The following is a 26,969-nucleotide window of genomic DNA, read 5'->3' as shown; positions in this document are numbered from 1 at the left end:
GACGCCAGGCCTGAGGCCAAGTCCAATCCGAATTTTGAAGACTTAATTCATTCCGGGTTTGAGTAAGACTCGGCCCACACGTTTAGGGTTTCTTCTACACATATAAATAGACCTAAAAACATCACTTGGAGTGGGGTTCTTTCAGCAGCCACGTTTTTGGGCAGCTAGAGGCAAGAAGAGCTGGTGGAATCACCCATTGGAGTTAGAATCATTGTTTCTACATCTTTTCATCTTTACTCTCTATTTTAATTATGTAAAATATTTGGGATATTGTTACTATGAGTATGAGTAGCTAACTTCCTAATCTAGGGTTTTGGTGGAACCTATTGAAGGATGATTTTCTTGTTACGTTAATATAGATTTGCCGTAGTATTTTCTCTATTTGTTCAACTATATTATTCTTGTGGTTGATTGAAGGGCCCTTCAATCAGCTGTGCCTATTTAGTATATATTACTCGGGAGAGAGTGCATATTTAGGTAGTTGTTGAACAACATCACTCCTAAACGTATATGATGGATCAATACGGAGGTTTAAAGGTGGGATTAGGGATAACGAAACCTTGGTGCGATCTGAGTGAGCTGTACTTAATGCCAGCTAGCATAATTCGGGAGAATATGTCTAGTAAATTGTGGTGATTACTCGGGAGAGAGTTACGACAATTAGAGTGCTCATGATCGGTAGAAAAGACTTAGGCAAATTTATAGGAAACGTAGCGGAAAGAATTCCGACAATAGTAAAATCACAACCTTAGATCATTCCAATTCTTGTTTACAACCTATTCGTAGTTAGTTGTTAATTATTACATTTTTATTACGTAATATTTAGTTAATAAAACCCAATATGTTACTTAAATATTTCTTAAGATTGATTGTGTGAATTTGTACGAGTTTAGTAGCTGTGTTTGATAGGTTAATTCCTTGTGGGATTCGACTCCGGACTTATTAGCCGGAATATATTTGCAACAACCGCTTAGTCCTTTTTAGAAGGTATAGTTGGGCGTTATCACCTAATATTGGAATCCATATCGTTCGAGGGAAATCGACATATTCTTACCTTATTTTCGTTCTTCTCATTCACAGTACAAGTGACCACGAGGAAACCTCTGACCCAAATGCCAATTTTCCTTCATTTAGTTCTCTACGCATCAATTCAAGATTTTAAAGCTTTTAGAGATGAAACTAGACATCTGAAACGACATTTAATTTAGTGAGATTTTTCTAACCAATGAGAAACAACACATCGTCAATACTAGATTGTGTATGTCTTATTTTGAATTTGGAATATCAGATCAAGAATATAATTGGGTAGTAGATTTCTACAAAATTATTCCATGTGAAACCAACTTTCCTTCTTTTTTTTTCCCCTTCTCAATAATCGTTTATCTTCTGTTTAATTAGTGGAGACCAGGAAAGTCTAGATCAGGAGGGAGTGTGCCATTGATAAAAGATGAGAACATGGTCAATGCACGACCGGGTTGATAGCTTGGAACAAAATGTCCTGCTCCTCTTACCGTCACAAATGTCAAGTTCTGGTATTCTACTGCATAACCACCAACCTTCAAAAAAAAGGTGCATGAAATAATTAATTCATACAGAAAAGACAGTTCAGTGCACGAAATATTATGATTTTTAGAAGGCGCACTCCAAGGGGGTGTGTTTAATTAATCCATATACCTACATGATAATCCGGAAATTAAGAGAGATTGTAGATTTGAAGATTAGTAATTAATAATGAAACATTTTTTACCTCGCCTTGGAAGAACCAAGGATACCATGGCGTTTTGACTGGTGTTTTGATTTTGTTTATAGCGTATCTGCTTGTCGTTACAGACACAATATGATCTACGTCTCCGCTGAAATTGTTAAGTCAGGAAAGAAAAGGCTTGATCAGAAAATGTTATTGTTTCGAAATTTTGAATTATTTTTATGAGGACTGCTTAGTTCCTTGCTTGATTTGCTAACCTATAAATCCAAACCCTAATGCCACTTTGCATGAGCTCTTGAAAGATTGGTAGAACAGTATCTGGGGAATCTTGCCAAGAGCCGTGTATGTAATCACTGCAAAAGAGGGAATTGAAACAAGTGAAATTAAAAAAAAAAAAAGAACCTATTCGACTTGATTAACGAATTATTTTAAAAATAATCACAGTATATATGTATTACTTGCAAGAACCCCAGGACTGGGGTATGTCTCTGACATTAAGTGCCTTTTGTACTTCAACAGTGTTTAGGTAATTGTCTACATAATCAGCTGAGCATGGATCAAATCCAGATATCTGTTATAGCCAATAGAAAAAAGGTTAGGTTATAAATTTAATAAAGGGATCTAAAATGTACAGTTTTTAAAAAAATTTCTCACCTTAATTTGCGACAGTGAAATTAAATTATTTAAATCGGTTTAAATACTGGGTGCAAATAAAAAAAAATTCTCAAGAATGAAATGAGCAGTTAATTAGCTAGTGGAACTTACAGGAAGGGAAAAATAGGCAGAGGAGTTGCACAGTTGGGAATATATGTTATAAGTGTATATATTGCCTTGAGATGAATCTGCTTGGTCTGTGTACTCATCACAAGCTTGTGTGGTAAATTCTGCTGAGAAGTTGCAATTAGAGACAATTCCTTCATGGATTTCATCTGATATTAGTGCATGTGTCCAATAAAAGTCGTATGAACCACTACTCATTGTTTCATCGTCAATGAAGGCATTTCCTGTCTAAAAACCATGTCATATATAGATAAATTAGTGACTTAATAATCTAGAGAAGGATTTTGATGATCATTTGAAGCTTATAATTAGCTTACGGCTATTCCTTGCAAGTTAATTACGAGGTTGGGTTCTGATTTCTTGTGGGATAAGATCAGCTGAGCAAGTTGAGGTACATAGTGCCCAGCATAACTCTCTCCAATAATGTAGAAGTCGCGGTGTTTAAATTCTGGGAATCTTTCCATCCAATTTATGAGAAAGGTGAAACTGTCTTGTCTAGTCTTTTCGTCTCCAGTAACATAATCTGATGAAGTATTAGAATAAGAGAATCCAACACCAGCAGGTGATTCTAAAAAGAGCACGTTTGCCACTGCATCAAAGTCACAAAATTGTTCATTGTTATTACGGTTTACTGATTACTCTCAATTGTGATGACAAATTTTGCAGAAGATCTAGAGAGATAATTAAGTACCATTGTTCCAGGCAAATGGGTTAAGCCACAAGGTTTTTCCATCTTTATTGACGCGGAATGGTCCAAGTTCCGTCATTCCTCCATTCCCAAACGAAGAGCAACCAGGTCCTATCAAGTTCATACAAAAACAACAAATTAATTAAGCTGGAAACATGATACTCAAACAATAAAGGGAAGTAAATGACATTGTAGAAGAATTTTAATATTATGAGGTCACCTAATTAATAATAAACTGTCGATAAAAAGTGAGATCAGTACGGAAAATGGAAATAATTAAGACAGGTAATGAACGTGCTACAACATGTTAAAATATAAGCTGATTGTACTTTCAAAGCTTATACACACATACAGAGGCGGAACTAGGATTTAAAGCTTGTGAATTCGGTATTCTACTTCGCTTATGTTATTGGGTTCTAAATTAACAATTTATACATATTCAATGAATTATTAAGACAAATACATAGTTTGGACCAAAGTTAGTGGGTTCGGCCGAACAGGCAAGCCATATGCTAGCTCCGCCCCTTCACATATATAAACACACACTAACTTTGCCCATAAACGTGTGTGTGGTGCATGTGTATTTACCTCCATTTAGCCACAAGACAAGAGGCCTGGAAGAAGGGTCTTGAGTTGATTCAGTGAAGTGATAGAACAAGGCTCTACCAGCATTAGCATCAACTGTAACATATCCTGAATATTGATCAAAATTCACCCCACTTGGTTGCCCTGGCAGTGCTAAAATCTTGTCATTTTCCTTTGATCCTACCTGTGGCACTCTGAATTTTGACGATGATCGTCTTTGTTTCTCGGCAGCCGCGTTGCCGTGGTTAATACTAGTCGTTGCCCGTCGAGCCTTGAGAAATTGCCGTAGAACATCTGCTTCCCCTGCGTAACATTGTTGGACACTTAGGTAGCATAGAATTAGAAAAAGACTTAAAACAGAGGAAACTTTCATTTTCTTCCTTCTCATGCAAGAAACAAGAAATGGTGATTGATAAGTCAGCGATAACTCTTCTTTATTTTATAGAGTATGCAAAACGTTGAGAATGTCGTCAGATCTTTTTTCTTGTACTCAAAATCGGACTGACATATCTTTGTCCTTTGTGCTCTTTGGTTAAAACGTCATACGAATTTAACAGCTATAGATGACTTGTTCGAAATAAGTTGTTCCTGTGAAAGATTGAGAGATAGATGATGCAGAAACTTTTCTCCGTATATTTTATTCATACACAGCCTATTTATACATGTAAAATTGATGTAAAGAGAAAATGCAGAAATAAATCTACTTACAATTACCGATCCATATGTGCAACTAACCAGAGACGGATCCATGATTTAAATCCTATGGGTTCAATTTTAAAATTTTTAACATTGAACCCATTATATTTTTAAAGTTATGGGTTCATATCTACTATTTTTATAATTTTAATAAATTTTTACTCCGCGTCGAAAGTTATGGGTTCAGTTGAACCCGTAGCCAGTAAGCTACATCCGCCTCTACAACTAACTTAGATTCTTTTATTCCCTACTATATATAAACATGTGCAATTCACGTGTAGGAAGCTTTCTACTTATTTTGTATATTCAAATCAACGACTCTTGATCAACTTTTCTGATGGTTGTGATGCTCACACGTGTCAATGCCAAATGGTAAGATTAAAACATACAAGTGAGGACATTGACGCCGTATAATCCGAAGAACCTAGGGCTTTTGTCTGAAACCTTTCTTCCCCTTCTTCAATTTTTCATCAACAAATAAATCTTCTTCTGCTAAATTATCATGGGGCTTCTTCTTCTCATCATCCCCCCTCAAGTTGGAGGGGAGGGAAAGAACCCCAACTTGTTCAAAATAGTTTTGTGAGAAGCTCTAGAAAGAGGCTAGGCTTGGTGAAGAGATCGGCGAGTTGCTGCTCCGATGGAACAAAAGAGAGTGTAATTAAGCCGGAGAGGAATTGTTGCCTGATAAAATGACAATCAAGCTCCACGTGCTTGGTATGCTCATGGAACACGGGATTCCGGACGATGTGAATTGTTGCCTGACTGTCGGAGTGAATAGGAACTGGCAAAGTCGGAGTGACAGAGAGGTCAGAGAGAAGGCGAACTAACCAAGTAACTTCAGCAGTTACTCGCCGCATCGACCTGTACTCTACTTCAGCAGAGGAGATGGAAATGGAAATCTGCTTCTTGGATTTTCATGAGATTGGAGCTCCACCAAGCGTGATGAAAAAACTACTCACAGAATGACGAGAATCTCTACAAGCCGCCTAGTCGGCGTCACAAAAGGCGAGTAAATCAAAAGAGGGAGCTGCGGAGTGGAAAATTAAGGATCAGTACGTAGACACGCAGAGCTGCTGAGTAATGGGAAATGCAAAGGCGTTGCATGTACTGACTTAAACAAAGGACTGCAAAGCAGAGATCCGACCCGGTATTAGTCAAATAATTGAGCTTTCCAACTAGATGACGATAAACAGTAGGATCGTACAAAGATTCTCCTACATCAACTTGTAATTTAGAGTATGAATCGAGTGGTTAAGACACTGTTGGACCTGTGCAATCAAATTCTGTCAAAAGATCCAAAGTAAATTGCCTTTGTCCTATGATAAATCCTTGCTTTTCTCTACGGATTTCTATTCCTAAAAAATAATGAATGTCTCCAAGATGTTTAACTTTGAATTCTGTGTTTAAAAAGGTTGTGATATATGTAATTTATGCTGCATCATTGCATGTGAGTAGTATGTCATCAACGTAAACATATAAGATAGAAATGAGATCACTTGATTGCTTGTAGAATAGGGAATAATCATTGAGAGAACTAGAATAACCTTTGTAGATTAGAGCCCCAGCTAACCTAGCATATCATTGCCTTGATACTTGCTTTAGACCTAGAGTGACTTCCTTAAGAGACAAACATGGTTAGGTTTAGGAGGAGATATACCTGCAGGGAACTTCATATAGACTTCTTCTTGTAAATCCCCATGCAAGAAGGCATTATTTACATCCAATTGTGATATTCTCCGGTCCTTCTTAATAGCTACAGCCAAGAGACACTTGATGGTTGTCATTTTCACCATAGGTGAAAAGGTTTCTGAATAATCTATCCCTTCCCTTTGTATGTCCCTCCCTCACCACCAATCTAGCCTTGAGCCTTTCAATTGTACCATCTAAGTTGTGTTTAACCTTATACACTCACTTACAAGGTAAAGCTCTCTTTCCTTGTGGTAGGGGTATAACATCTCAAGTGTGGTTTAGTTCAAGTGCTGAAATTTCAACATCCATGGCCTTCTTCCACCCAGGATGTATAGAAGCCGGTAGATAACTGGTTGGTTCAGAAATAGAAGAAATAAAAGTGAGAAGGTGTTGATTATTCATAGAAAGTGCTCCAAAGGAGAATGCAGTAGGCTTGAGAGGCTTAGATAAACAAGAACTGAGGTCAGATAGGAAAATGTTGTTGCAGATGTAGTCATCTAAGTAAGGTGGTTTCTGAGTTACCCTGTCAGATTTTCTGACTGGGGGAGGAGGAACTGGAATAGGTGTTCTGGTAGTGATTGATGAGGGAGAAAATGTCTTGGTGGGTGAGTAAGAAGGATATGAAACAAGAGTGGATTTAAAAGGGTGTAAGAGTGATATTGATTGGAGTAGGGGAAGTAGGACACTTAGATGTGCTGCTGGGTGATGAAGAGGAAGGGTGAGTTGGAGATAATATGGGAAAAGGGTGATGGTGAGATAGGTCTAGAAGAGGATTCTGCTGGGGCATGAGGGAAAGTGTCTGATGGAATTGTAGTTGGTGGAAATAAGGGAAAATTAGATGTCAAAGGCGTGTGAGCAAAAGGGAAGTGATGTTCACGAAACCTGACATCTCTAGAAACAAACACCCTTTTAGTGTCAAGGTCTAGAACTTTGTATCCTTTCTGATTCTGGGCATACCCTAGGAACACACAACCCTTTGCTCTAGGCTCAAACTTACCCCTGTTGTGAGACAAAGTTGATATATAATACAGGCATCCAAAACTCTTGAGTGAACCATAGTTGGGTTGTTTACCAAGCAGAATCTCATATGGTGTTAGACCCTTCAGAACCTTAGAAGGGATTATGTTGATTAAATAGGTTGTTGTCAGCACACATTCTCCCCAATATGGAAGAGGCGCTTTAGAGTGAAAGAATAATTCTCTTGCTGCTTCTAAAAGATGTCTATGTTTCCTCTCAACCACTCCATTCTATTGAGGAGTTGTAACACAAGATGTCTCATGTATTATCCCTTGAGAGTCAAGAAAACTTGCCTTTTGTGATCCTGTTCCTAGTTCCATGGCATTATCAGATCTGATTTTCTTCACTTTCAAGTTAAATTGTCTGTCTACCATACATAGAAATGATTTCAAGACTAAAAAAGCATTGCTCTTAGTAATCAAAAGAAAAGTCCAAGTTGCCCTACTATAATCATCTACAATAGTTAAGAAATATTTGTATCCATTGTAAGTGATAGTCTTGAAGGGCCCCCAAGTGTCAATGTGAATTAAATCAAAGTTAGCAGAACTCGTAGTTTGACTTAAAGGAAAAGGCAGTCTGGTATGCCTAGCTTGAGGACAAATGTTACACACATGATCAAAACTAGAAGGAAAATTAATGAAACTCAAATTTTTCATTACTGAAAAGGGCAAATTCCCTAGCCTGGCATGCCATTGGATTACATTAGATGTAGCATTAGCAACTAAAGGTACCGGAAAAGAAACAAAAGTAGAAACAACACTGGGATTTCTCCCTTTTGGAATAGAAACTACATTTTATCTAAATGAAGAAACATACTCTATTCTAGGTGGCTGGAACAGGTACAATCCATCTCTAACTTCACCAAAAACTTGTCCCTTGCTCATTAAAGGGACCTGCAATAGACATCCACTCGAGGTTAGGTTTAAAGTACAACTGAATTGAACACATAACTTATGAACATATAATAAATTATACTTAAAAGAAGGGACAATAAGTACTCTATGAAGAATCATATCAGGCTGAATAGACACACTACTTATGTGTGTAACACATAATTGAAATGAATTAGGTAAACTAATATTTAGAGGTACATGCAGAGGGGTCAAATTTATGAAGGAACTAGCATCAAAACACATATGTTCAGAAGCTAATGAGTCAATAATCTATGTTTTAGTGTTAAAAACAGCAAGACAAGTTCATGTGTATTTGAGACTGGTACCAGCCACAACATTTGTATTGATTTCTGATGTTGTGTTTCCTGCATTTCCAATATGTACTTGCTTGATGATGTTCACCAATTTAGACATTTGTTCCTTACTGAAAAATTTGTTATGATTGCTTATGTTTCCTTCAATGCAAGTATTGGGTTTCTCTTCGTTTTCCTGTCCTGCCACCACTGCATTCCCTTTTATTGGAGATTGATAATTTGTTAATCTTGTAAATTGAAAATTATCAGGAAAACCTATTAGTCTGTAGCAATCTGCCCTGACATGCCCTGTTCTCATACAATGAGTACAACTCACATTGGGATTGTACTTTGTCTTCTTCTTAAATTTTTGTTGCATATTCTGATTGTTCCCTGTTTTTGAGGAGTTCTTCAGGTCTTCTGATTGTTGTTTCTTTGATTGAACTTCCCTGGAGTTCCAACCATGAAAGATTCCCCATCTGATAGATATTGTGGGCTAACATATATTTTTCTTTGACTTTCATCTTGCAGAAGAAAAGAGTAGGCATGATCCATGTTTGGAAGTGGGCTCATCATCATGAGGATGTTTTCTCTTGCATGTGCATACACATCATTCAATCCCATAAGGAATTGAATGACTCTCTGATCCTCTAGAAACTTGTCCATCTTCTTCTTCGCTTCACACGCACAAGTACAGGTGCACCCCAGATGTGAGTTCAAAGAATCTAACTCATCCCACAACCTCTTCAAAGTTGTAAAATATCCTACAATACTTCTATTTTCCTGAACTGTTTTGGCTATTTTCTTTTGCAGATGATAGAGTTTGGCTCCATTAGACTATCCAAACCTATGCTCAAGACTATTCCAAATCTCTCTTGCAGACTTGGAATAAATGACATTGTCTCCTATCTCCTTAGTTAGAGAGTTTAGCAGCCACGAGGTGACCATGTCATTGCACCTACTTCGTTGTGCATGATCCTTTGAACCCAAAGTAGGCTCATCACAAACCCTATTGATGAATCCCAGTTTGTTTTTAGCTGACAGTGCAATCAGAATGGATCTTCTCCATCCTGAAAATCCTCTTCCATCAAAGGGTGAGATGACAAGAGTCATCCTAGGTGTATCTGAAGAGTGAAGAAAGTAAGGATGATTGACATCATGATTCACAACTTGACTGGTTGAACCAGAAAGAAAAAGAGTAGGTGAGGAATCTATTCCAGTAATGATTGTAGATTAAACTGAGCAAGGGAAAAGAGAAAGATTAGATGATGAAATTTAAGGATCGAGCAGAGAATTGCTCTGGTACTATGAAAGATTGAGAGATAGATGATGCAGAAACTTTTCTCTGTATATTTTATTCATTGTGTACAGCCTATTTATACATGTAAAATTGATGTAAAGAGAAAATGCAGAAATAAATCTACTCTAGTCATCCGTACAATTACCAATCCCTATGTGTAACTAACTTAGATTCTTTTATTCCCTACTATGTATAAAATTCACGTGTAGGAAGATTCCTACTTATTTCCTGTATATTCAAATCAACGACTCTTGATCAACTTTTTTGATGGTTGTGATGCTCACACGTGTCAATGCCAAATGATAAGATTAAAACATACAAGTGAGGACATTGACGTCGTATAATCCGAAGAACCTAGAGCTTTTGTCTGAAACATTTCTTCCCCTTCTTCAATTCTTCGTCAACAAATAAATCTTCTTATGCTAAATTATTATGGGGCTTCTTCTTCTCATCATCCTGTAGTACGGAGTATATATTAAGGAGATAGTTACCTTTCATTTTCACGTCGTCGTTCTCGAGCAGACAGAAAAGGCTGATCGAGAAGGAGATAAAATGAAGATTTATTTTGGATTTTATTGGTTTTTAATATTTTTAATACCCTTAGTTCACACACGTAGCGTTTAATTACCTTGAGAGGAAGAGTACTACTCCATTTCTTATAGGCGACTTTCAAAGTAAGAATTTTCTATCTTTGATGATACATTTTGAAGTAATTTGGTTTATCGCAAGATAAAAAATAATTACTTAGAATTCTACATAAATTATAAGAGGTCCCTAATTAATACTTAAAATATTTGGTTGATTATATAGGATTATATATAGATGTTTGTAACACGCAGCGGAAGACAATAACAATCCTAAGAAGATCTTTTCGTGTTTAAAATTTTATTCACATGTCAAAAATCGGATCTAAGACGTACCTGGTGAAGAGAGTCTCGTTTCAAAAAAATTTCGATAGTACGAAGATTCTATGCGTATCCACACCGAGACTGATCCTTGCTATCAACCCTTTGATCAATGAAATTCGCGAATAAATTGATGAATACTTTGCTGAAATTTTCTCAAAAACTCGAAGCAATAGTAATAAGACAAGAAAACAATTTTTCTCGACTGTGCGGCACACCTCATGAATTGATCCCTTGGCCACGTTATATGGATGATATATATAGCCAATCATCAATTCTTTCCCAAGTCAATAAAGGAAAACTAAAGGAAAGTCTAGTTCTAAATTGAACTTTTCCATAACTTACTATAAATACAAGGGATCTTTATACAAATAGAATGTCATATTTATTGTTTACTTTTTCTAGTCATATACATAAATTACATATTGAATATATATAATTATATACATATAATACATAAATTATACATATATTATACATCCACCGGCCATTTTTAGTTTAAACAATTGGATAGACGGCTATTTGGGTTAATTCCTTCTAAATACAAATCCCATTCACAATGGGACTTAGTGGCCGACGAGTCCTTTTTGGACTAATACGTGAACCCAACTTTAAGTTGGATTGATTTATGACCCTTCCATTAATATTATATATTATATACATAACTTTATATATATATATATATATATATATATATATATATATATATATATATATATATATACGCCTTCACTGTAATAAATATAATTTAATATTATTTCCACCGTCAATTATGTCATTTAGAGTTTTAGCGGAATGTATAATGTATAGACCACAGAGATGCCTGATAGACAGTTTATGGATAGCATATAATAAAAAAGATACTAAATATTTTCACTCATAATATATGTGTGTGTGTGTATATATATATATATATATATATATATATATATATATATTTCAATCAAGAGATATATATATATATTTCAATCAAGAGATATAATTTATTCTATTCAAAATAAAAAACTTCAATTTATTCACAATATTAATTATATTTCTTGTGCTAGCAAAGAGTATAATAATATTTCATTTGGACTAGTAACTTTATTTATTTGACTAATTAAATTTTTTAATTCAATTGTCAAATAATAAGTTAGTTAATCCTTTAGCAAAGATCAGAACACTCGTTAGTGTGTGACCCCATAGGTTCAATACTAAACCGGTAGTAAATTAATCATATCAATATACTAATCAAGGGTGGCATCTAGCAACACTCCTTAACGACCGGATATATAAAGTATACAATTTACTCTCAAGAACCAGTAGAAGAATAAAGTAATATTTTCTCTTGTCCTTATAGCTCTGAGTCACCCTAGGATATGGTTCAACTATCAAATCCTAATAGGCGACCAACTATGTGTTCATGTCATATATAATCGATCATTGAATGACCTAAGAAACTCTTTTCTTCTTTCATTCAATCTCCCTGGCCAAGGTCTTAGTTTGGTCGTTTATAATTCATGACAACATGGAGCTTAAACTCATTACCAAGAGTCGACAGATTCCATCTTGATCAATCATTAATTCTACAAGTATTTAATCGTACCCAATATTCTTTCAACTATCGCCCTAGGGCTATATGTGTCTAGTATCAAAGCACAATAAATAACTTGTCAACTACTCTGACGATCTCCGGTCAAATGAAACTCTTAAATCACAATCTTTAAGAGAATATCCTATTGACAGTTTATGGTAATTCTAACCATTAGGAATTATCCAATGAGTCGGTTCATGATCATATCTCCATATGCATCATCTATCTATGTGATTTAGTTAATGAGATCAACTAATCTTTATCCCATAAAGAAGATCACATAAATATTGATCTAACTGGATTACAAATGTCCAAATTAATAATCCTATGATCAAGAACAAATTTAAATTAAATTGTAAGAGGCTTAACTTTCATTATCATGATTTCTATCACGATAACAAGTCTCAAAATTTAATCAAGGACCTTATTAAATTAATCAAGCAATTAATAATAACTATGATAAAAGAATATCGTCAAATGCCATATATATTTTATATGAAATAACGTTCACAAAAATATGTTCAAATCATCAAATATGATAATGGATCTAGGACATATCTACTATATCCCTAACAGATTTTATAAGCAAAGATATTAATCCCTCCATAACTTAATATAGCTTTTGATCGGTCTTATTAACGAATTGGCTAATACTTGTTAAATTAAAATTATGCGAGAATCTGTGTGTTATTTTATGAAGAAAAAAAGGAGTAACAGTCTATATTAAAGAAATCTTTACAAAAATAGTTGACCGGATTCACGGTTTACTTCGGATATATACGTAGATTATACATTGATTATATATAGTTAAACACATATTATATGTGAATTAAATATTTATTATACATTCGCCAGTTATTTTTAGTTTAAACAGTTGGACAGACTGCTATTTTAGTTAATTCTTCAATATCCTTTAAAGACAAAAAAGCTCTTAAAATAAGCAATCTCAACATAACAATTCATATGTTATCATTCATTGCATAAACAATTTATGCATTGTAATTTTTGCATAATTAATTAATCTATAAACCAAACACACAACTACATATAAGTGAAAGGAACACTTAAGTATATGCATATAATGGGGCAATTTTGCCCGTCTGGTCGAAAAAATGGGTGAAGAAGTTTTTGACTAACCTTTTTTTTTTTCAAGTTTTATAAAATTGTGCTTGTTTGATAATTTTTCAGATTAAAGCCACGTGTCTCTTTTCATCATGTTTCCTTATGACAGATATTGCGTTGGAACAGACTACGTATCAAATTCTACATGATCATGGTTTTATGTTTTGCTATATCCGGTTTCAAATTACAGTACAAGAAATTGGGCCTATCGCAACAGGTAGGATGTAAACCTTTATGTAACCGTTGCAGTAGATAATTTTGTTGCAATGGTTTTGTCCGCTGCATATAGAATTTTGACCTCTTGCAACGATCTCGGCAGTATTGAAACTTTGAAAGTACTCTTACATTAGAATTTCGATGTATATAATGCACGAAATTATCACAGCCATTGAATAAGTTCTTGTATTGCAAAAGTTATTTCAGTAAGATATTTTATAGTAACGTTTCATTAGTTTTGAATTTTCCTAAGTTCCCCCTTTCCATTATAATTTCTTTCAGCTTTTCCCCAAAATAAAACGCGCGACTCTACATCTTTTGCGGGAAAAGAATTTACTCCACCATATACAATCAATCCCTCTGAAATGTTTTGCTCGGATTTGGCTACGAGGGATTAATCTTCTGGTCAGTCTCTTTTCCTATTCAAGTTTCTATAATTTTCCTATTTTGTGGTTGTAAATTGCTAGGTTACAAAAGGATAACCAATTTATCAGCCGATTGCTTAAATACTTCCTCGTGATTTAGAAATTATCATTTCTGTTGGCACTTATGAAATTCAGCCTCCAAAATCTTCTCTTTTTTTATTTTTATTTTATGGCTTCTATGAAATTCAGGTTTATGTTAGTACTAGATATGTATCTGAGTTTCAGTCGGGTCAACCCTCAGCTTCTTTAGTTACGAGGTTTAAGGTCTCATTTTCAGCCGTAGTACCTTTTCCGCTTTATTTTCCAATTTCTTCGTATGTGCGGGATGATGAAGCCAGCGGAAACAAAATTGTGTGTTTTTTTCTTTCTTTTTGGATTGAGAAAGTTGTGTTTAATTTTGATCCATTTTTGTTGAGGCAAGGGTTAGGGTTTGCGAATGTTTTTTAGGTTACGGTTTTATAAAATTTATGAAATTATGTTTCTTCAGGGGTAGGTCAGTATGCTAATGCAATAATTCAAAACGAAGAATGTAGTTTCCTTCAACTATCTAGTGACTAGTGTTACTTTTTAATGCAAGTTTCTACATCGCCAGGATGAACTCATCATCAAATTCATTGCTTAGTGTTTCTAGTGGCTGCTTTCTTTACATTATAAGATTTAGAACATAGTCCTTGCAATGCTGGTAAATATGGAATTAGGTTCTCTTTATCTTGTGCTTGTTTCTCGTTCTTACTGTCAAAATCTTCAAATCTTTGATTGAAACCTTTATCATTACCAATACCAAATATTTGTTCTCTATTGATGAGACAATGTTAACCTCAGACCAGATGACTTGTTCGATACAAAATCAAGCACAGTAGTCTTTTCATCATTGTTTTTTACATAAGATAGTTTTCATAGTACAATAAAGTTGAATCCTTGAACATTTCTCTAGCTGTTCCCGCATTCATTCAATCACCTGCCTTGGGCATCGCTTCCAGAGGTCTCAAGAATATTTCACAAGTTCTCAATTCTTTACAACCTAACTCAAGGATTTTCTAAGTCTCCTTCAGGTTTCAAATTTCTGGATCACTGCTTGAGCTGAAGATCATTTCATTCGAAGGGGTAAAAGCAGAGGGAACAACTTTTCGGATGTGATGGTCATATTCTGTTGTATTTCTTCTAGTATGTGATATCTATTCAGGGTTTCTACTTCTAGTCTTTTCTTGTTCTTTGTTACTGATGTGTGTTTGGGTTTTGGGGGGGGGGGGGGGGGGGTTATCTTTTATACTGAGAATCGAAGAAAACGGAAGCATCCACACACTACCGACATAACAAGTTTTGCTATAGTCCGTAATGATTTGGTGAGTCATTTAAACCTTCAGTTGGAAAATTCTGATGGCAGAGTTAGTTGAGTTAATACTCCATTGAACAGATCCTCTAAAAACTTGTTCTGCTGCTGTTGCAATCTGATTGTCTTCTATTTGGTCACCCTGTTTATTCTGAATCTTATAAATACCTAATTGTTACTATTCACCTTTATAAATCTGTGAAACAACTTGGTGTTCCCCTCTCCTTTATCTAACCAACTTATATTGTCCTTTTGTATGGGATATAAATTTCTCGCATTTTCCTAATCCCGAAAGTTCAGCTTATGAAGAGAAGAAGTTTCTGTTCTAAGAAAATGGAATAGTACTATTTTCTGACAGCATAAATGATAATATGGTTTTGCTCCATATAAGGCTGGTTATGATTCTAATCATTGACACTTTATTGATATTGCTATGACTATTTTATGTAGTTTAGACAGGATGTTTGCATTTTATGTAGAACGAATACAAGCCTGGTTATGACTCTAATCCTTTTTTTGCAATGCCCACTTGGATTTCTTTTGTTGCTAGGGTGTTGTTCTGTTTTTATTTGTATTCTATTTTTAAGTTTCTTTCCACGATGAAATGGAGAAAAATTGAATCACAACAAGTGGAGATGACATTGAATCTGTAGATGCATTTGCATCTATAATGGGACCTGAACATCCAGGATGGCTGAGATTGTTGGACGAGGTTGTAATATGGCCAATTTTTCATGACATTTGTCATGACATAATATCCATTATAACAAATTTGTGGATCATGACATTTGCCATGACATAATATCCATTATTAGGCCAATGATTTCTTGTTATAAATAGAGGAGTTTCTCCTCATTTGCAAACACACCAATTCAAGAGCTTTTCACTCTTGTCTTTCTTTCTCCTCCTTTATTTCATTATAGAGTATTTTATAAGAGAGTGAGTGTTGGAAAACACTTGTGTGAACCTTTTCTTTGGAGTGATCTTGTGAGGTTATTCTCTTGGGGTATTTGGGATTAATTAGAGTATTTACTCTAATTTTGTACTCTCTTTTGTACTCTTGTTGGTATAGTGAAATTGCTCATCTCCGCTTGTAGACGTAGGTCACCTTGACCGAACCACGTTAAATTTGTGTCTTCTTTATATTCTTTAATTGCCGTTATTATCAACTCCCATTGTCTTTGTTATTGTCATTATACCGTTGTTTGGCTAAACTCCGCACTACCCTGATTCACGATCCGAACAAATTGGTATCAGAGCCAGATCTAACCGGCCAAAATGACTCTAACAAAGTCTTATGTTGAGAAATTTGACCGAAGTGCAAACTTTAGAATGTGGCAATTAAAGATGGAAGCTATCCTAATTCAGGATGGCTTAGATTTGGCACTGCAAGGAAAGGAGAAGATGCCGGATAAAATGACGGACGAGGAGTTTGCCGTCATAGACAAAAAGGCAAAAGCAGGTATTATTTTAAATCTTTCAAATGAGGTTTTGCTTGAAGTTGCAGCAGAAAGCTCAGCCAAAGGCATATGGGAAAAGCTTAAAACCCTATATATGAAAAGAACAGTAGAAAACAGACTTTACCTAAAGCAAAAACTCTACACTTTTTGTATGGCTGAAGGTACCTCTATACTTACTCATCTTGACACTTTTGATTCTCTTCTTATGGATTTAAGTAACATAGTTGCTGAAATCAAAGATGAGGATCAAGCTGTGTTATTACTTGTTTCCTTACCATAGTCGTTTAAACATATAAGAGATACTATGCTTTATGGAAAGGATAATATCTCTTATAAAGATATCAAATCTATTTTGAAATCAAAAGAACAAATAGATAGAGATATTACTGGGGAAACTAGTGGGAACCAAGGGGAAGGCTTATTCATAAGAGGTAGATCCAATAAGAAAGATTCAAGTAGTGAGAAACCTAAATCAAGGTCAAAATCCAGATACAGAAATGTCATGTGCAAATATTGTCATAAGAAAGGTCACATTATTTCTGAATGCTTTAAATTGAAAAACAAAGAAAAGCATACAGAAAAGAAAAATGAGCACAAAAATACTGACACTGCCGAAGCAAGTGTAGTTGCTGATGAGACTGAGGGAACTATTTTTTTAGCAACTAATAATAGTTTCAAATCTAACAATGAGTGGATTTTAGATTCGGGTTGTTCTTATCATATGTGTCCAAGTCGGGATTTATTTACCACATATGAATCTATTGGAGGTGGAGTTGTCTTGATGGGCAACAATGCTGCCTGCAAAGTTATTGGAAAAGGTACAGTCCGAATCAAAATGCACGATGGTGTGGTGAGAACTCTCACCGATGTTAGACATGTTCCTGACTTGAAGAAAAATCTCATCTCTTTGGGCACTCTAGAATCTCTTGGGTGCAAGTACACAGGTGAAGGTGGAGTTCTGAAAATTTCTCATGGTGCTCTTGTGATCATGAAAGCACGCAGATCTGGTACGTTGTATACTCTTTTGGGATCTACTGTTACATGTGTTGCTGCAGTTTCAATATCAGATAAATCAGATTCTGACATCACCAAATTGTGGCATATGCGATTGGGGCATATGAGTGAAAAAGGTCTTTCCATCCTCAGTAAAAGAGGTCTCTTATGTGGCCAAAGTACCAGAAATATGGAGTTCTGTGAACATTTTGTGTTCGGGAAGCAGAAAAGAGTCAGCTTCAAATCTCCAGCGATTCATAGAACAAAAGGTACTTTGGATTACATTCATTCAGATCTTTGGGGTCCTTCACGTACCCCATCAAAAGGTGGTGCCGGGTATATGTTAACTTTCATTGATGATTATTCAAGGAAAGTTTGGGTTTATTTCCTGAAAAATAAAAGTGATGTTTTCTTAAATTTCAAACAATGGAAAGTTTTGATTGAGAAGCAAACAGGAAAACAGGTTAAGCGGCTTAGAACAGATAATGGCTTGGAATTTTGTAATGATGAATTCAACGAATTTTGCAAGAATGAAGGAATTGCTCGACATCGTACTGTGAGAATGACACCTCAGCAAAATGGTGTGGCAGAAAGGATGAATAGAACTCTTTTGGAAAGGGCTCGTTGCATGATTTTAAATGCTGGGTTGACAAACGCCTTTTGGGCAGAAGCTATCTCTACAGCTTGTTATATTGTCAACCGAGCTCCTTCTGCACCTTTGAACTTTAAGACTCCAGAGAAAATGTGGTCAGGTACTCCTGCTAATTATTCTGATTTAAAGATATTTGGTTGCCCTGCATACATGCATGTAAATGATGGAAAATTAGAGCCAAGGGCTAAAAAGTGCATTTTCCTTGAGTATGCATCTGGGGTGAAAGGATACCGACTATGATATCCTGATCCCACGGCACCAAAATTTATAATTAGCAGAGATGTAACCTTTGATGAATCCTCTATGTTACATTCTAGAAAAGAGTCTTCTAGTTCTTGTAATACAGATAAAGGAAAGAGTACACAGAACCAAGTGGAGATTGAGATTGGCATTCCTTCTGAGCCAAGCTCATCAACTTTGGAGCAAAATACAGTTGAAACTCCTGAAGTTGAGACAGAAGCTGAAATTCCTAAAGTTGAGACTCCTGAAGTTGAACCAGAAGAAGAGGAGTATTCTGTAGCCAAACATAGACCAAGAAGAGAAGGTAAACAACTATTAAGGTTTGGAGATTATGTTGCATTTGCTTTTTCAGTTGCACAGGATACTGAAGAAATTGGAGAACCATCAAAATATTTAGAAGCAGTTTCTGGTGCTGATTCAGCCAAGTGGCTGATTGCAATGAATGAAGAAATTGAGTCTCTCCACAAGAATGGTACTTGGTCTCTTGTGAAGCTGCCATCAGGAAAAAGAATTGTTGGTTGCAAATGGGTCTTCAAGAAAAAGGATGGCATTCCAGGGGTTGAAGATGCGAGGTATAAGGCACGATTAGTTGCAAAGGGCTATAGTCAGGTACAAGGAGTTTATTTTAATGATATTTTCTCACCTGTTGTTAAATATAGCTCTATTCGTGTCTTGCTTGCCTTCGTTGCCATGTATGATTTGGAATTAGAACAACTTGATGTTAAGACATCTTTCTTACATGGCGAACTTGAGGAACAAATATACATGCATCAACCCGAAGGATTTGAAATTGAAGGAAAAGAAGATCATGTTTGCTTGTCGAAGAAATTCTTGTACGGATTAAAGCAGTTTCCAAGGCAATGGTATAAAAGGTTTGATTCCTTTATGTTGGGTCATGGTTATTCGAGGAGCATGTATGATAGTTGTGTTTACTTCCGGAAGTTAAATGATGGTTCATTTGTGTACCTATTATTATATGTTGATGACATGCTCATTGCTGCTAAGGATTTAACAGAAATTCACAATTTGAAAAGTTAGCTGAAAAGTGAATTTGAGATGAAAGATTTGGGAGCAGCTAAGAAAATCCTTGGCATGGAGATCAAAAGAGATCGAAAAGCCAACAGGCTATTTCTGACCCAGAAGAAGTACTTGGAGAAAGTCTTGGAGAGGTTTGGCATGAAAGATGCTAAACCAGTTAGTACCCCTCTTGCTGCTCATTTTAAGTTATCAGCTGCTCAGTTCCCGCAGTCAGAGGAAGAAGAGAGGTACATGGCACAGGTTCCTTATTCCAGTGCAGTCGGCAGTATTATGTATGCAATGGTTTGTACACGTCCAGACATTTCACAAGCAGTGAGCGTGGTAAGCCGGTATATGGCTTGCCCTGGTAAAGCACATTGGCATGCTGTGAAATGGATTCTCAGATACTTGCGAGGTACTTCAAACATATGTTTGGAGTTTGGGAGAAATACTAACACTTTGGTTGGTTTTGTAGACTCAGATTATGCAGGTGATCTTGACAAAAGAAGATCACTGACAGGCTATGTATTTTGCATCGGGGGTTACGCTATTAGTTGAAAAGCTACATTACAACATGTAGTAGCTTTATCTACTACCGAAGCAGAATGTATGGCAGTGACCGAGGCGATCAAAGAAGCTTTATGGTTGAAGGGTCTATTTGCGGAACTCAGTTTACAACAAGGTGGTATTATCATTTTCTGTGATAGTCAAAGTGCCATTCACTTGACTAAAGATCAAATGTATCATGAGAGGACGAAGCACATTGATATAAAGTATCATTTCATCCGAGAAACCATTGCTGAAAGAAAAGTCTCTGTTCAGAAGATCAACACTAGAGACAATCCTGCTGACATGTTCATAAAACCTCTTCCAGTATCCAAGTTCAAGCTTTGCCTGAACTTGATTGGCATTTATGAAGAATAATTTTGCCCATTGGGGTTTTTGCGGAGAAGGTGGAGCAAATTTACTATAAGCCGAAATTAGACCAAGGTGGAGATTTGTAATATAGCCAAATTTTTATGACATTTGCCATGACATAATATCCATTATAACAAATTTGTGGTTAATGACATTTGCCATGACATAATATCCTTTATAACAAATTTGTGGATCATGACATTTGCCATGACATAATATCCATTATTAGGCCAAGGATTTCTTGCTATAAATAGAGGAGTTTCTCCTCATTTGCAAACACACCAATTCAAGAGCTTTTCACTCTTGTGTTTCTTTCTCCTCCTTTATTTCATTATAGAGTATTTTATAAGAGAGTGAGTGTTGGGAAACACTTGTGTAAACCCTTTCTTTGGAGTGATCTTGTGAGGTTATTCTCTTGGGGTATTTGGGATTAATTAGAGTATTTACTCTAATTTTATACTCTCTTTTGTACTCTTGTTGGTATAGTGAAATTGCTCATCTCCGCTTGTGGACGTAGGTCACCTTGACCGAACCACGTTAAATTTGTGTCTTCTTTATATTCTTTAATTGCCGTTATTATCAACTTTCATTGTCTTTGTTATTGTCATTATACCGTTATTTGGCTAAACTCCGCACTACCCGGATTCACGATCCTAACAGGGGTTATGGAATAACTTTTTTTAGCGGAATACAATTTGAACCCTCTTTTAGTGTTCTGATGATCTCATGCAAAAACTAGAAGAGAGGATGCATCAAAAGCTAGAGGAAGAAAAATCAACTATGTGGCAAGAGATCGTGAGTTGCACAACGTTAACTATGCGACAAGAGAAAATTGACAAACTCATGCATTCTTTGTGTTTTTGTTTTCAGAGTACAAGTGACGAGAGGTACAGGGCAGAATAGGAAGAAACTCGGAAAGGAAAGAGGAGCTCCGGCTGGAAATTTAACCATTTCTGATAAAGCTCTCCAAGATGCAACTAGACATTTGGAATGATATCTAGTGAAGTGAGACTTTTTCTTACTAATCAGAAACACACATAGTCAGAGAGGCCATAATTTATACGTCTCTTTGTTAAGGGAATATCACAATATTCATTTGTTTTCTGCTTAGTGGAGATGAGGAGGGAGTGTTCCATTGATGAAGGATGAGAACATGGTCAATGCACGGCCAGGTTGATAGCTTGGAACAAAATGTCCTGCTCCTCTTACAGTCACGAATGTCAAGTTCTGGTATTCTACTGCATAACCACCAACCTTGAAAGAAAAAGGATTATATGAAATAATTAATTCATATGCATATATGAGATTCTAGAAAGAGATTGTAGGGATAAAGAATAATGACTACTTCGTTACCTCGCCCTGGAAGAACCAAGGATACCATGGTGTTTTGACTGGTGTTTTGATTTTGTCTATAGCATATCTACTTGTCGTCACAGGCAAAATATGATCTACATCTCCACTGAAATTGTAACAAAAAAAAAGGCTTGAGAAAATGTTATTGTTTCGAAATAGCTAAAATTTCAGAATTGCTTTTGTGGTGACTGCTCCATTGCTTGATTTACTTACCTATAAATCCAAACCCTAATGCCATTTTGCATGAGCTCTTGAAAGATTGGTAGCATAGTATGCGGGGAGTCCTGCCAAGATCCTTGTATGTAACCACTGCACAAGTGAAATTAAACCAAAACTAAGAAAATCAGCCTTCTTGATATGAAGAAGGAAAATGTTTTGAAAAATCACATTATGTATTACTTGCAAGAATCCCAGGAATGGGGTATATCTCTGACATTAAGCGCCTTTTGTACTTCGACAGTGTTTAGGTAATTGTCTATGTAATCAGCTGAGCATGGATCAAATCCATCTATCTGTTATAAACAAAAAGAAATAGTTATGGTATAAATGTAATAAAGGTATGTAAAATCTACTGGGAAGAGCACTGCTTATCATTGGGGTGCAGAATGTGCTGTTACGCATGGTCTTTTTCCCCCTTCTTTCTCACCATGCTCTGGTTAGGAGGTGTGAGCAGTTGGCTCTGGCATGTACGAGAAGAGGTAGAGGGTGGCCTAAGAAGTATTGGGGCAAGGTGATCAGGCAAGACATGGCGCGGCTTCAGATTTTCGAGGACATGGCTCTTGATAGGAAGGTGTGGAGGTCAAGCATTAGGGTTGTAGATTAGGGGTAGCGAGCGTGTATCCTCGTTGGGCAGGCTAGGCTGATAGTGTTTTGTCTAGGAGTGCTAGCAGTTTTGTTGTGTTTCACATTTTTGATGTCTTTCACATTTTGGCCTTTCTATTTGTTTACTGTCTTTTACGATGCTGATTTTATTTTTCAGGTTTATGTTGTTGTTACAGATCTACTATCTTTGAGCCGAGGGTCTCCCGAAAACAGCCTCTCTATCCCTCCGTGGCAGGGGTAAGGTCTGCATACACTCTACCTTCCCCATACCCCACTTGTGGGATCCTACTGGGTTGTTGTTGTTGTTGTTGTTGTTACTTATTAAAATTGGTATAAGTACTGGGTACTGGGTGCAAATATCTTCTTTCCGGTTATGATGGGGTTGCATCAGGGGTCGGCACTTAGTCCTTTTTTGTTTGCTCTGGTATGGACGTACTGACGCGCCACATCCAGGGGGAGGTGCCGTGGTGCATGCTTTTTGCAGATGATATTGTATTGATTGACGAGACGCGAGACGGTGTGAACGCGCAATTAGAAGTATGGAGGCAGACCCTGGAATCTAAAGGTTTTAAGTTAAGCAGGACCAAGACATAATACCTGGAGTGTAAGTTCAGTGGCGAGACTACAGAGGGGGAAGGGGAGGTGAGGCTGGACTCGCAGGTCATCCCTAGGAGAGGGAATTTTAAGTACCTTGGGTCTATTATTCAGGGGATGGGGAGATTGATGAAGATGTCACACATCGTATTGGGGCCGGATGGATGAAATGGAAACTCGCTTCCGGTGTTATATGTGACAAGAAGGTGCCACCGAAACTTAAGGGTAAGTTCTACAGAGTGGTGGTAAGACCAACGTTGTTGTATGGGGCTGAGTGTTGGCCAGTCAAGATCGCCCATGTCCAGAAGATAAAGGTAGCAGAGATGAGGATGTTGAGATGGATGTGTGGGCACACCAGGTTAGATAGGATCGGAAATGAGGTCATTAACGACAAGGTGGATGTGGCTCCTATTGAGGACAAGATGCGGGAAGCGCGACTTAGGTGGTTTGGTCATGTGAGGAGGAGCACAGATGCCCCGGTGAGGAGGCGTGAGAGGTTGACATTGGAGGGTTACGGAGAGGTAGAGGTAGGCCAAAGAAAAGGTGAGGAGAGGTGATTAGGAAAGACATGGCGCAGCTTCAGCTAACCGAGGACATGACCCTTGATAGGAAGGTATGGAGGTCGAGGGTTAGGGTAGTAAAGTAGGTAGTCTAGAGCGTTCATAACAGTAGTATTGGCACACAGTCTCACCTTAATTTGCGACAGTAAAATTAAATTATTTGAATCGGTATAAATACTGGGTGCAAATTAAAAAAATCTCAAGAATGAACGAGCAGTTAATTAGCGAGTGGAACTTACAGGAAGGGAAAAATAGGCAGAGGAGTTGCACAGTTGGGAATATATGTTATAAGTGTATATGTTGCCTTGAGATGAATCTGCTTGGCCTGTGTACTCAGTACAAGCTTCTGTGGTAGAGGTTTCTGCCGAGAAGTTGCAATTCGAGACAATTCCTTCATGGATTTCATCTGATATTAGTGCATGTGTCCAATAGAAGTCATAGGAACCACTAGTCGCTGTTTCATCATCGATAATGCCATTTCCAGTCTGAAAACCCATGTCATGTGCGAGTAATTAGTATGTAGACACTATATAATTTAGTGACTTTATCAGGAGAAAAAGAATTTGGTGATCTTTTGAAGCACTACAACAAATTTGATTATTAGTGATGAATTATTTTGTCGCCTAAAATTCATATTTCGTCGCAAAAGACTTTTTGTGACAGAATTTTTTTTGTCAATCTTTTGTCTCTAAAACACCGTCACTAATAATATATAAAGACGACTTTGCGTTTCGTTGCAAAATAAAGTTACATTAACTACAATTTTTTTCGTCCTCAAATATGTATAATTTATGACGAACTTGTTTGTCATAAGAAGTGTAAATATTTTGTAGTTAAAAATTTTGAATCGTCGCTAAAAGGGTCTTCAATACTGACGAATCTATTTTGTCACTAACTATAATTTTGATTAGTGACGATGTCGATTGTCTTTAAAGATATACATAATTTGTAGTTAAAAGAATGTGATTACGTCGCTAAATGGTTATGCTTTTATGTACAAAAAAACTTTCGTCTCTAAATATATAAATTAGTAACAAATTTGTTAGTCCAAAAAGGACAACAATTTCGTAGTTGAAACTATTTCTGTGTCTCGACAAATGGTGCTATTAGTGCTAATACTAATTTGTCGCTATATGTTGTCTTAATTAGTGACAATTTCAATTGTCGTCAAGCATTAAGTTAATTTATAGATAAAAATATAATTATGTTATAATATAAAGACCATTTCTGGACAAATTATTTCTTGTCACTAAATGTAATCAATCTGTGACGAATGAAAATGTAGCAATATGACTTACTTTCTATAGATGAAGGGGACATTTTTTGTGACGAAAATGTAGTGATCCTAAAATATATAGATATTTAAATATTTTTTATGACAAATTATATACTATATAACATTTAAAATTATAGTTAAATGGTTTGTTATTAATTACATGTATATTTTAATTTTTTAAAATTAGCTTATGTATATCAAAAACATCACGAAAAATGTAATGCCAAAATTCATACTAAACATATATTAATTACATCTACAATGAGATAACATCTTAGTACAAACTCACCGAGTAAATAAAGTGAAAACACTCAAACATAAAAAGTTTAATTGAAATACATGAATAATAGTAAACGAAAAAAAAAGTATGTTGCTTCCGGATCATGTGCCAATGCAGCGTCCCTTATCTTATAACTTCATTGACGCTTTTTGCACCTTCATATACCTGTATTAAAAGGAAAAAAATGAATATATACTTTTTGATTTCATGATTTAAACAAAATATATTTTCAAACTTAAATGATAAAACTAACATTAATTAGTGAAGAAAATAGTAGTAATAAAATCAGAAATATATAGTAACTTCTTTGCAAAATCATTAACTAGTAGATTATCACGATCAACTCGACATATATAGAAACTCATCTCCTCATCAAAAGAATGTTAAGAAATACTTCATTAAGGGATGAATCAAGGCCCTCAATTTATAGCAAAAGACAATTTTCACAACAAAATATTGTGGAATTGCTCTTGTGCTAGTCAACTCATGCATAGAGACTAATAGAGTATTGATAAAAATGTTGTTACGAACTTTTACTAGATAGAGATATTAAGTAAATCAAAACCACATGAGAGATAGGTGTTGATTTACCTGGTAATAAAAAGCTATTCATAGAAAAAGAAGAATAGGCAGAAAATACAAGCAAGATGTTTTCTTTTTTTTTTGGAGTCTGTAGTTGTATTTGAGTTGGATACTTAAGTTTATCTTTGTGGGAGGCTAATCGTGGGTTACAGGGTTTACATGGAGGGAATGAGTGAAAGAGAATTTTACACGAAAATATTAGAGGGAAGTTAAAATAATTGAAAATTAACTTTTGTTATTTTATTTCCCCCCCCCCCCCAACCCCCAACATTTTCATGTATATTTCCATGCTTAGCACTTCCATCCTTTTAATGACTCTCCATTAAAATTATTAAGATTATATTTTTATCTTTATAATTTTGTATATGAATATGATTTCAACACTTTTTTGATTGAGGGGTTTTATTTGGAAAAAATGTTACGATTGATATTATGTATACACAAGATCAAGCTTATAGGGACGTGCGTCATGATCCATAGATGCATCTATCATGCCGAGGCGTTCGTCCCGCTCCACAAGAAAGGAGACATTTTCTTATGTACCTCCGGAATGAGAGTATATTTATTATATGATAAATTCAGGAGGAAGACCAATTTCTCTTAACAATTAATTAATTTAAACAGAAAATCAAGTATATGAGATTTTCATCCTTTAATATTTTTATCTAACAATTCAGAATATATATATATCAAATAATATTAATTAAATAAAGAATACAATTTACACAAGTAATTCATGCTTTGACTCCTAAACTACCCGGACTTTAGCATTAATAGTAGCTACGTACGGACTCTCGTCATCTCGTGCGTACGAAGCCCCCACAATTAGCAATAATTATTTTATTTTAATCACCTATGAGGTAATTTTTCCCCTCACAAGATTAGACAAGAGACTTACCTCGTCTTGCTCCAATTTAATCCACTAGTAGACCCTTTCCTCGATTATCCACTATGTCTTGCTCGAATCTAGTTAAAATAATTCGATACAATCATTAAAATTTATAG

General features: G+C 35.8%; 2 protein-coding genes across 3 annotated transcripts in view; both read right to left on the bottom strand.

Moving 5' to 3' along the window:
• Positions 1 to 1,104: 1,104 nt before the first annotated feature.
• LOC104111819 (serine carboxypeptidase 1-like) overlaps positions 1,105 to 26,969 on the bottom strand; it is a 31,464-nt gene continuing 5,599 nt past the window's right edge. Inside the window, exons 1-8 of one of the 2 annotated variants that reach the window (XM_018776181.3) lie at positions 3,762 to 4,175; positions 3,177 to 3,284; positions 2,803 to 3,074; positions 2,471 to 2,713; positions 2,164 to 2,276; positions 1,963 to 2,058; positions 1,748 to 1,853; positions 1,105 to 1,556 (exon numbers count right to left, since the gene is read on the bottom strand). In XM_018776181.3, coding sequence (XP_018631697.1) covers positions 1,395 to 1,556; positions 1,748 to 1,853; positions 1,963 to 2,058; positions 2,164 to 2,276; positions 2,471 to 2,713; positions 2,803 to 3,074; positions 3,177 to 3,284; positions 3,762 to 4,146 — 1,485 coding nt within the window. In that variant the 5' untranslated portion in view covers positions 4,147 to 4,175 and the 3' untranslated portion in view covers positions 1,105 to 1,394. Of the gene's footprint in view, positions 1,557 to 1,747; positions 1,854 to 1,962; positions 2,059 to 2,163; positions 2,277 to 2,470; positions 2,714 to 2,802; positions 3,075 to 3,176; positions 3,285 to 3,761; positions 4,176 to 26,969 lie in introns of those variants that run through there. The other variant, XM_070185018.1, reaches the window with a different exon arrangement.
• On the bottom strand, positions 21,315 to 24,323 carry LOC104121027 (serine carboxypeptidase II-3-like). Its single transcript, XM_009632948.4, has 5 exons — positions 24,066 to 24,323; positions 22,250 to 22,362; positions 22,064 to 22,159; positions 21,851 to 21,956; positions 21,315 to 21,751 (listed from the first exon to the last, which is right to left on the bottom strand). Exons 1-5 carry the CDS (start codon positions 24,321 to 24,323, stop codon positions 21,605 to 21,607), a joined length of 720 nt encoding a protein of 239 aa, XP_009631243.1. The 3' UTR covers positions 21,315 to 21,604.

This window comes from Nicotiana tomentosiformis, chromosome 1 (assembly GCF_000390325.3).
Source record: "Nicotiana tomentosiformis chromosome 1, ASM39032v3, whole genome shotgun sequence".
Classification (NCBI taxonomy): Eukaryota; Viridiplantae; Streptophyta; class Magnoliopsida; order Solanales; family Solanaceae; genus Nicotiana; species Nicotiana tomentosiformis.
This window is presented reverse-complemented; position numbering and strand designations above follow the sequence as displayed.

Coding starts and splice junctions, on each gene's coding strand:
- LOC104121027 (XM_009632948.4), bottom strand. CDS start 24,323: ATGGGTTTTCAGACTGGAAATGGCATTATCGATGATGAAACAGCGACT. Junction 22,160..22,249: donor CATTCCTGGGATTCTTGCAA/GTAATACATAAT, acceptor TCACTTGTGCAG/TGGTTACATACAAGGATCTT. Junction 21,957..22,063: donor ATTAGGGTTTGGATTTATAG/GTAAGTAAATCA, acceptor TTACAATTTCAG/TGGAGATGTAGATCATATTT.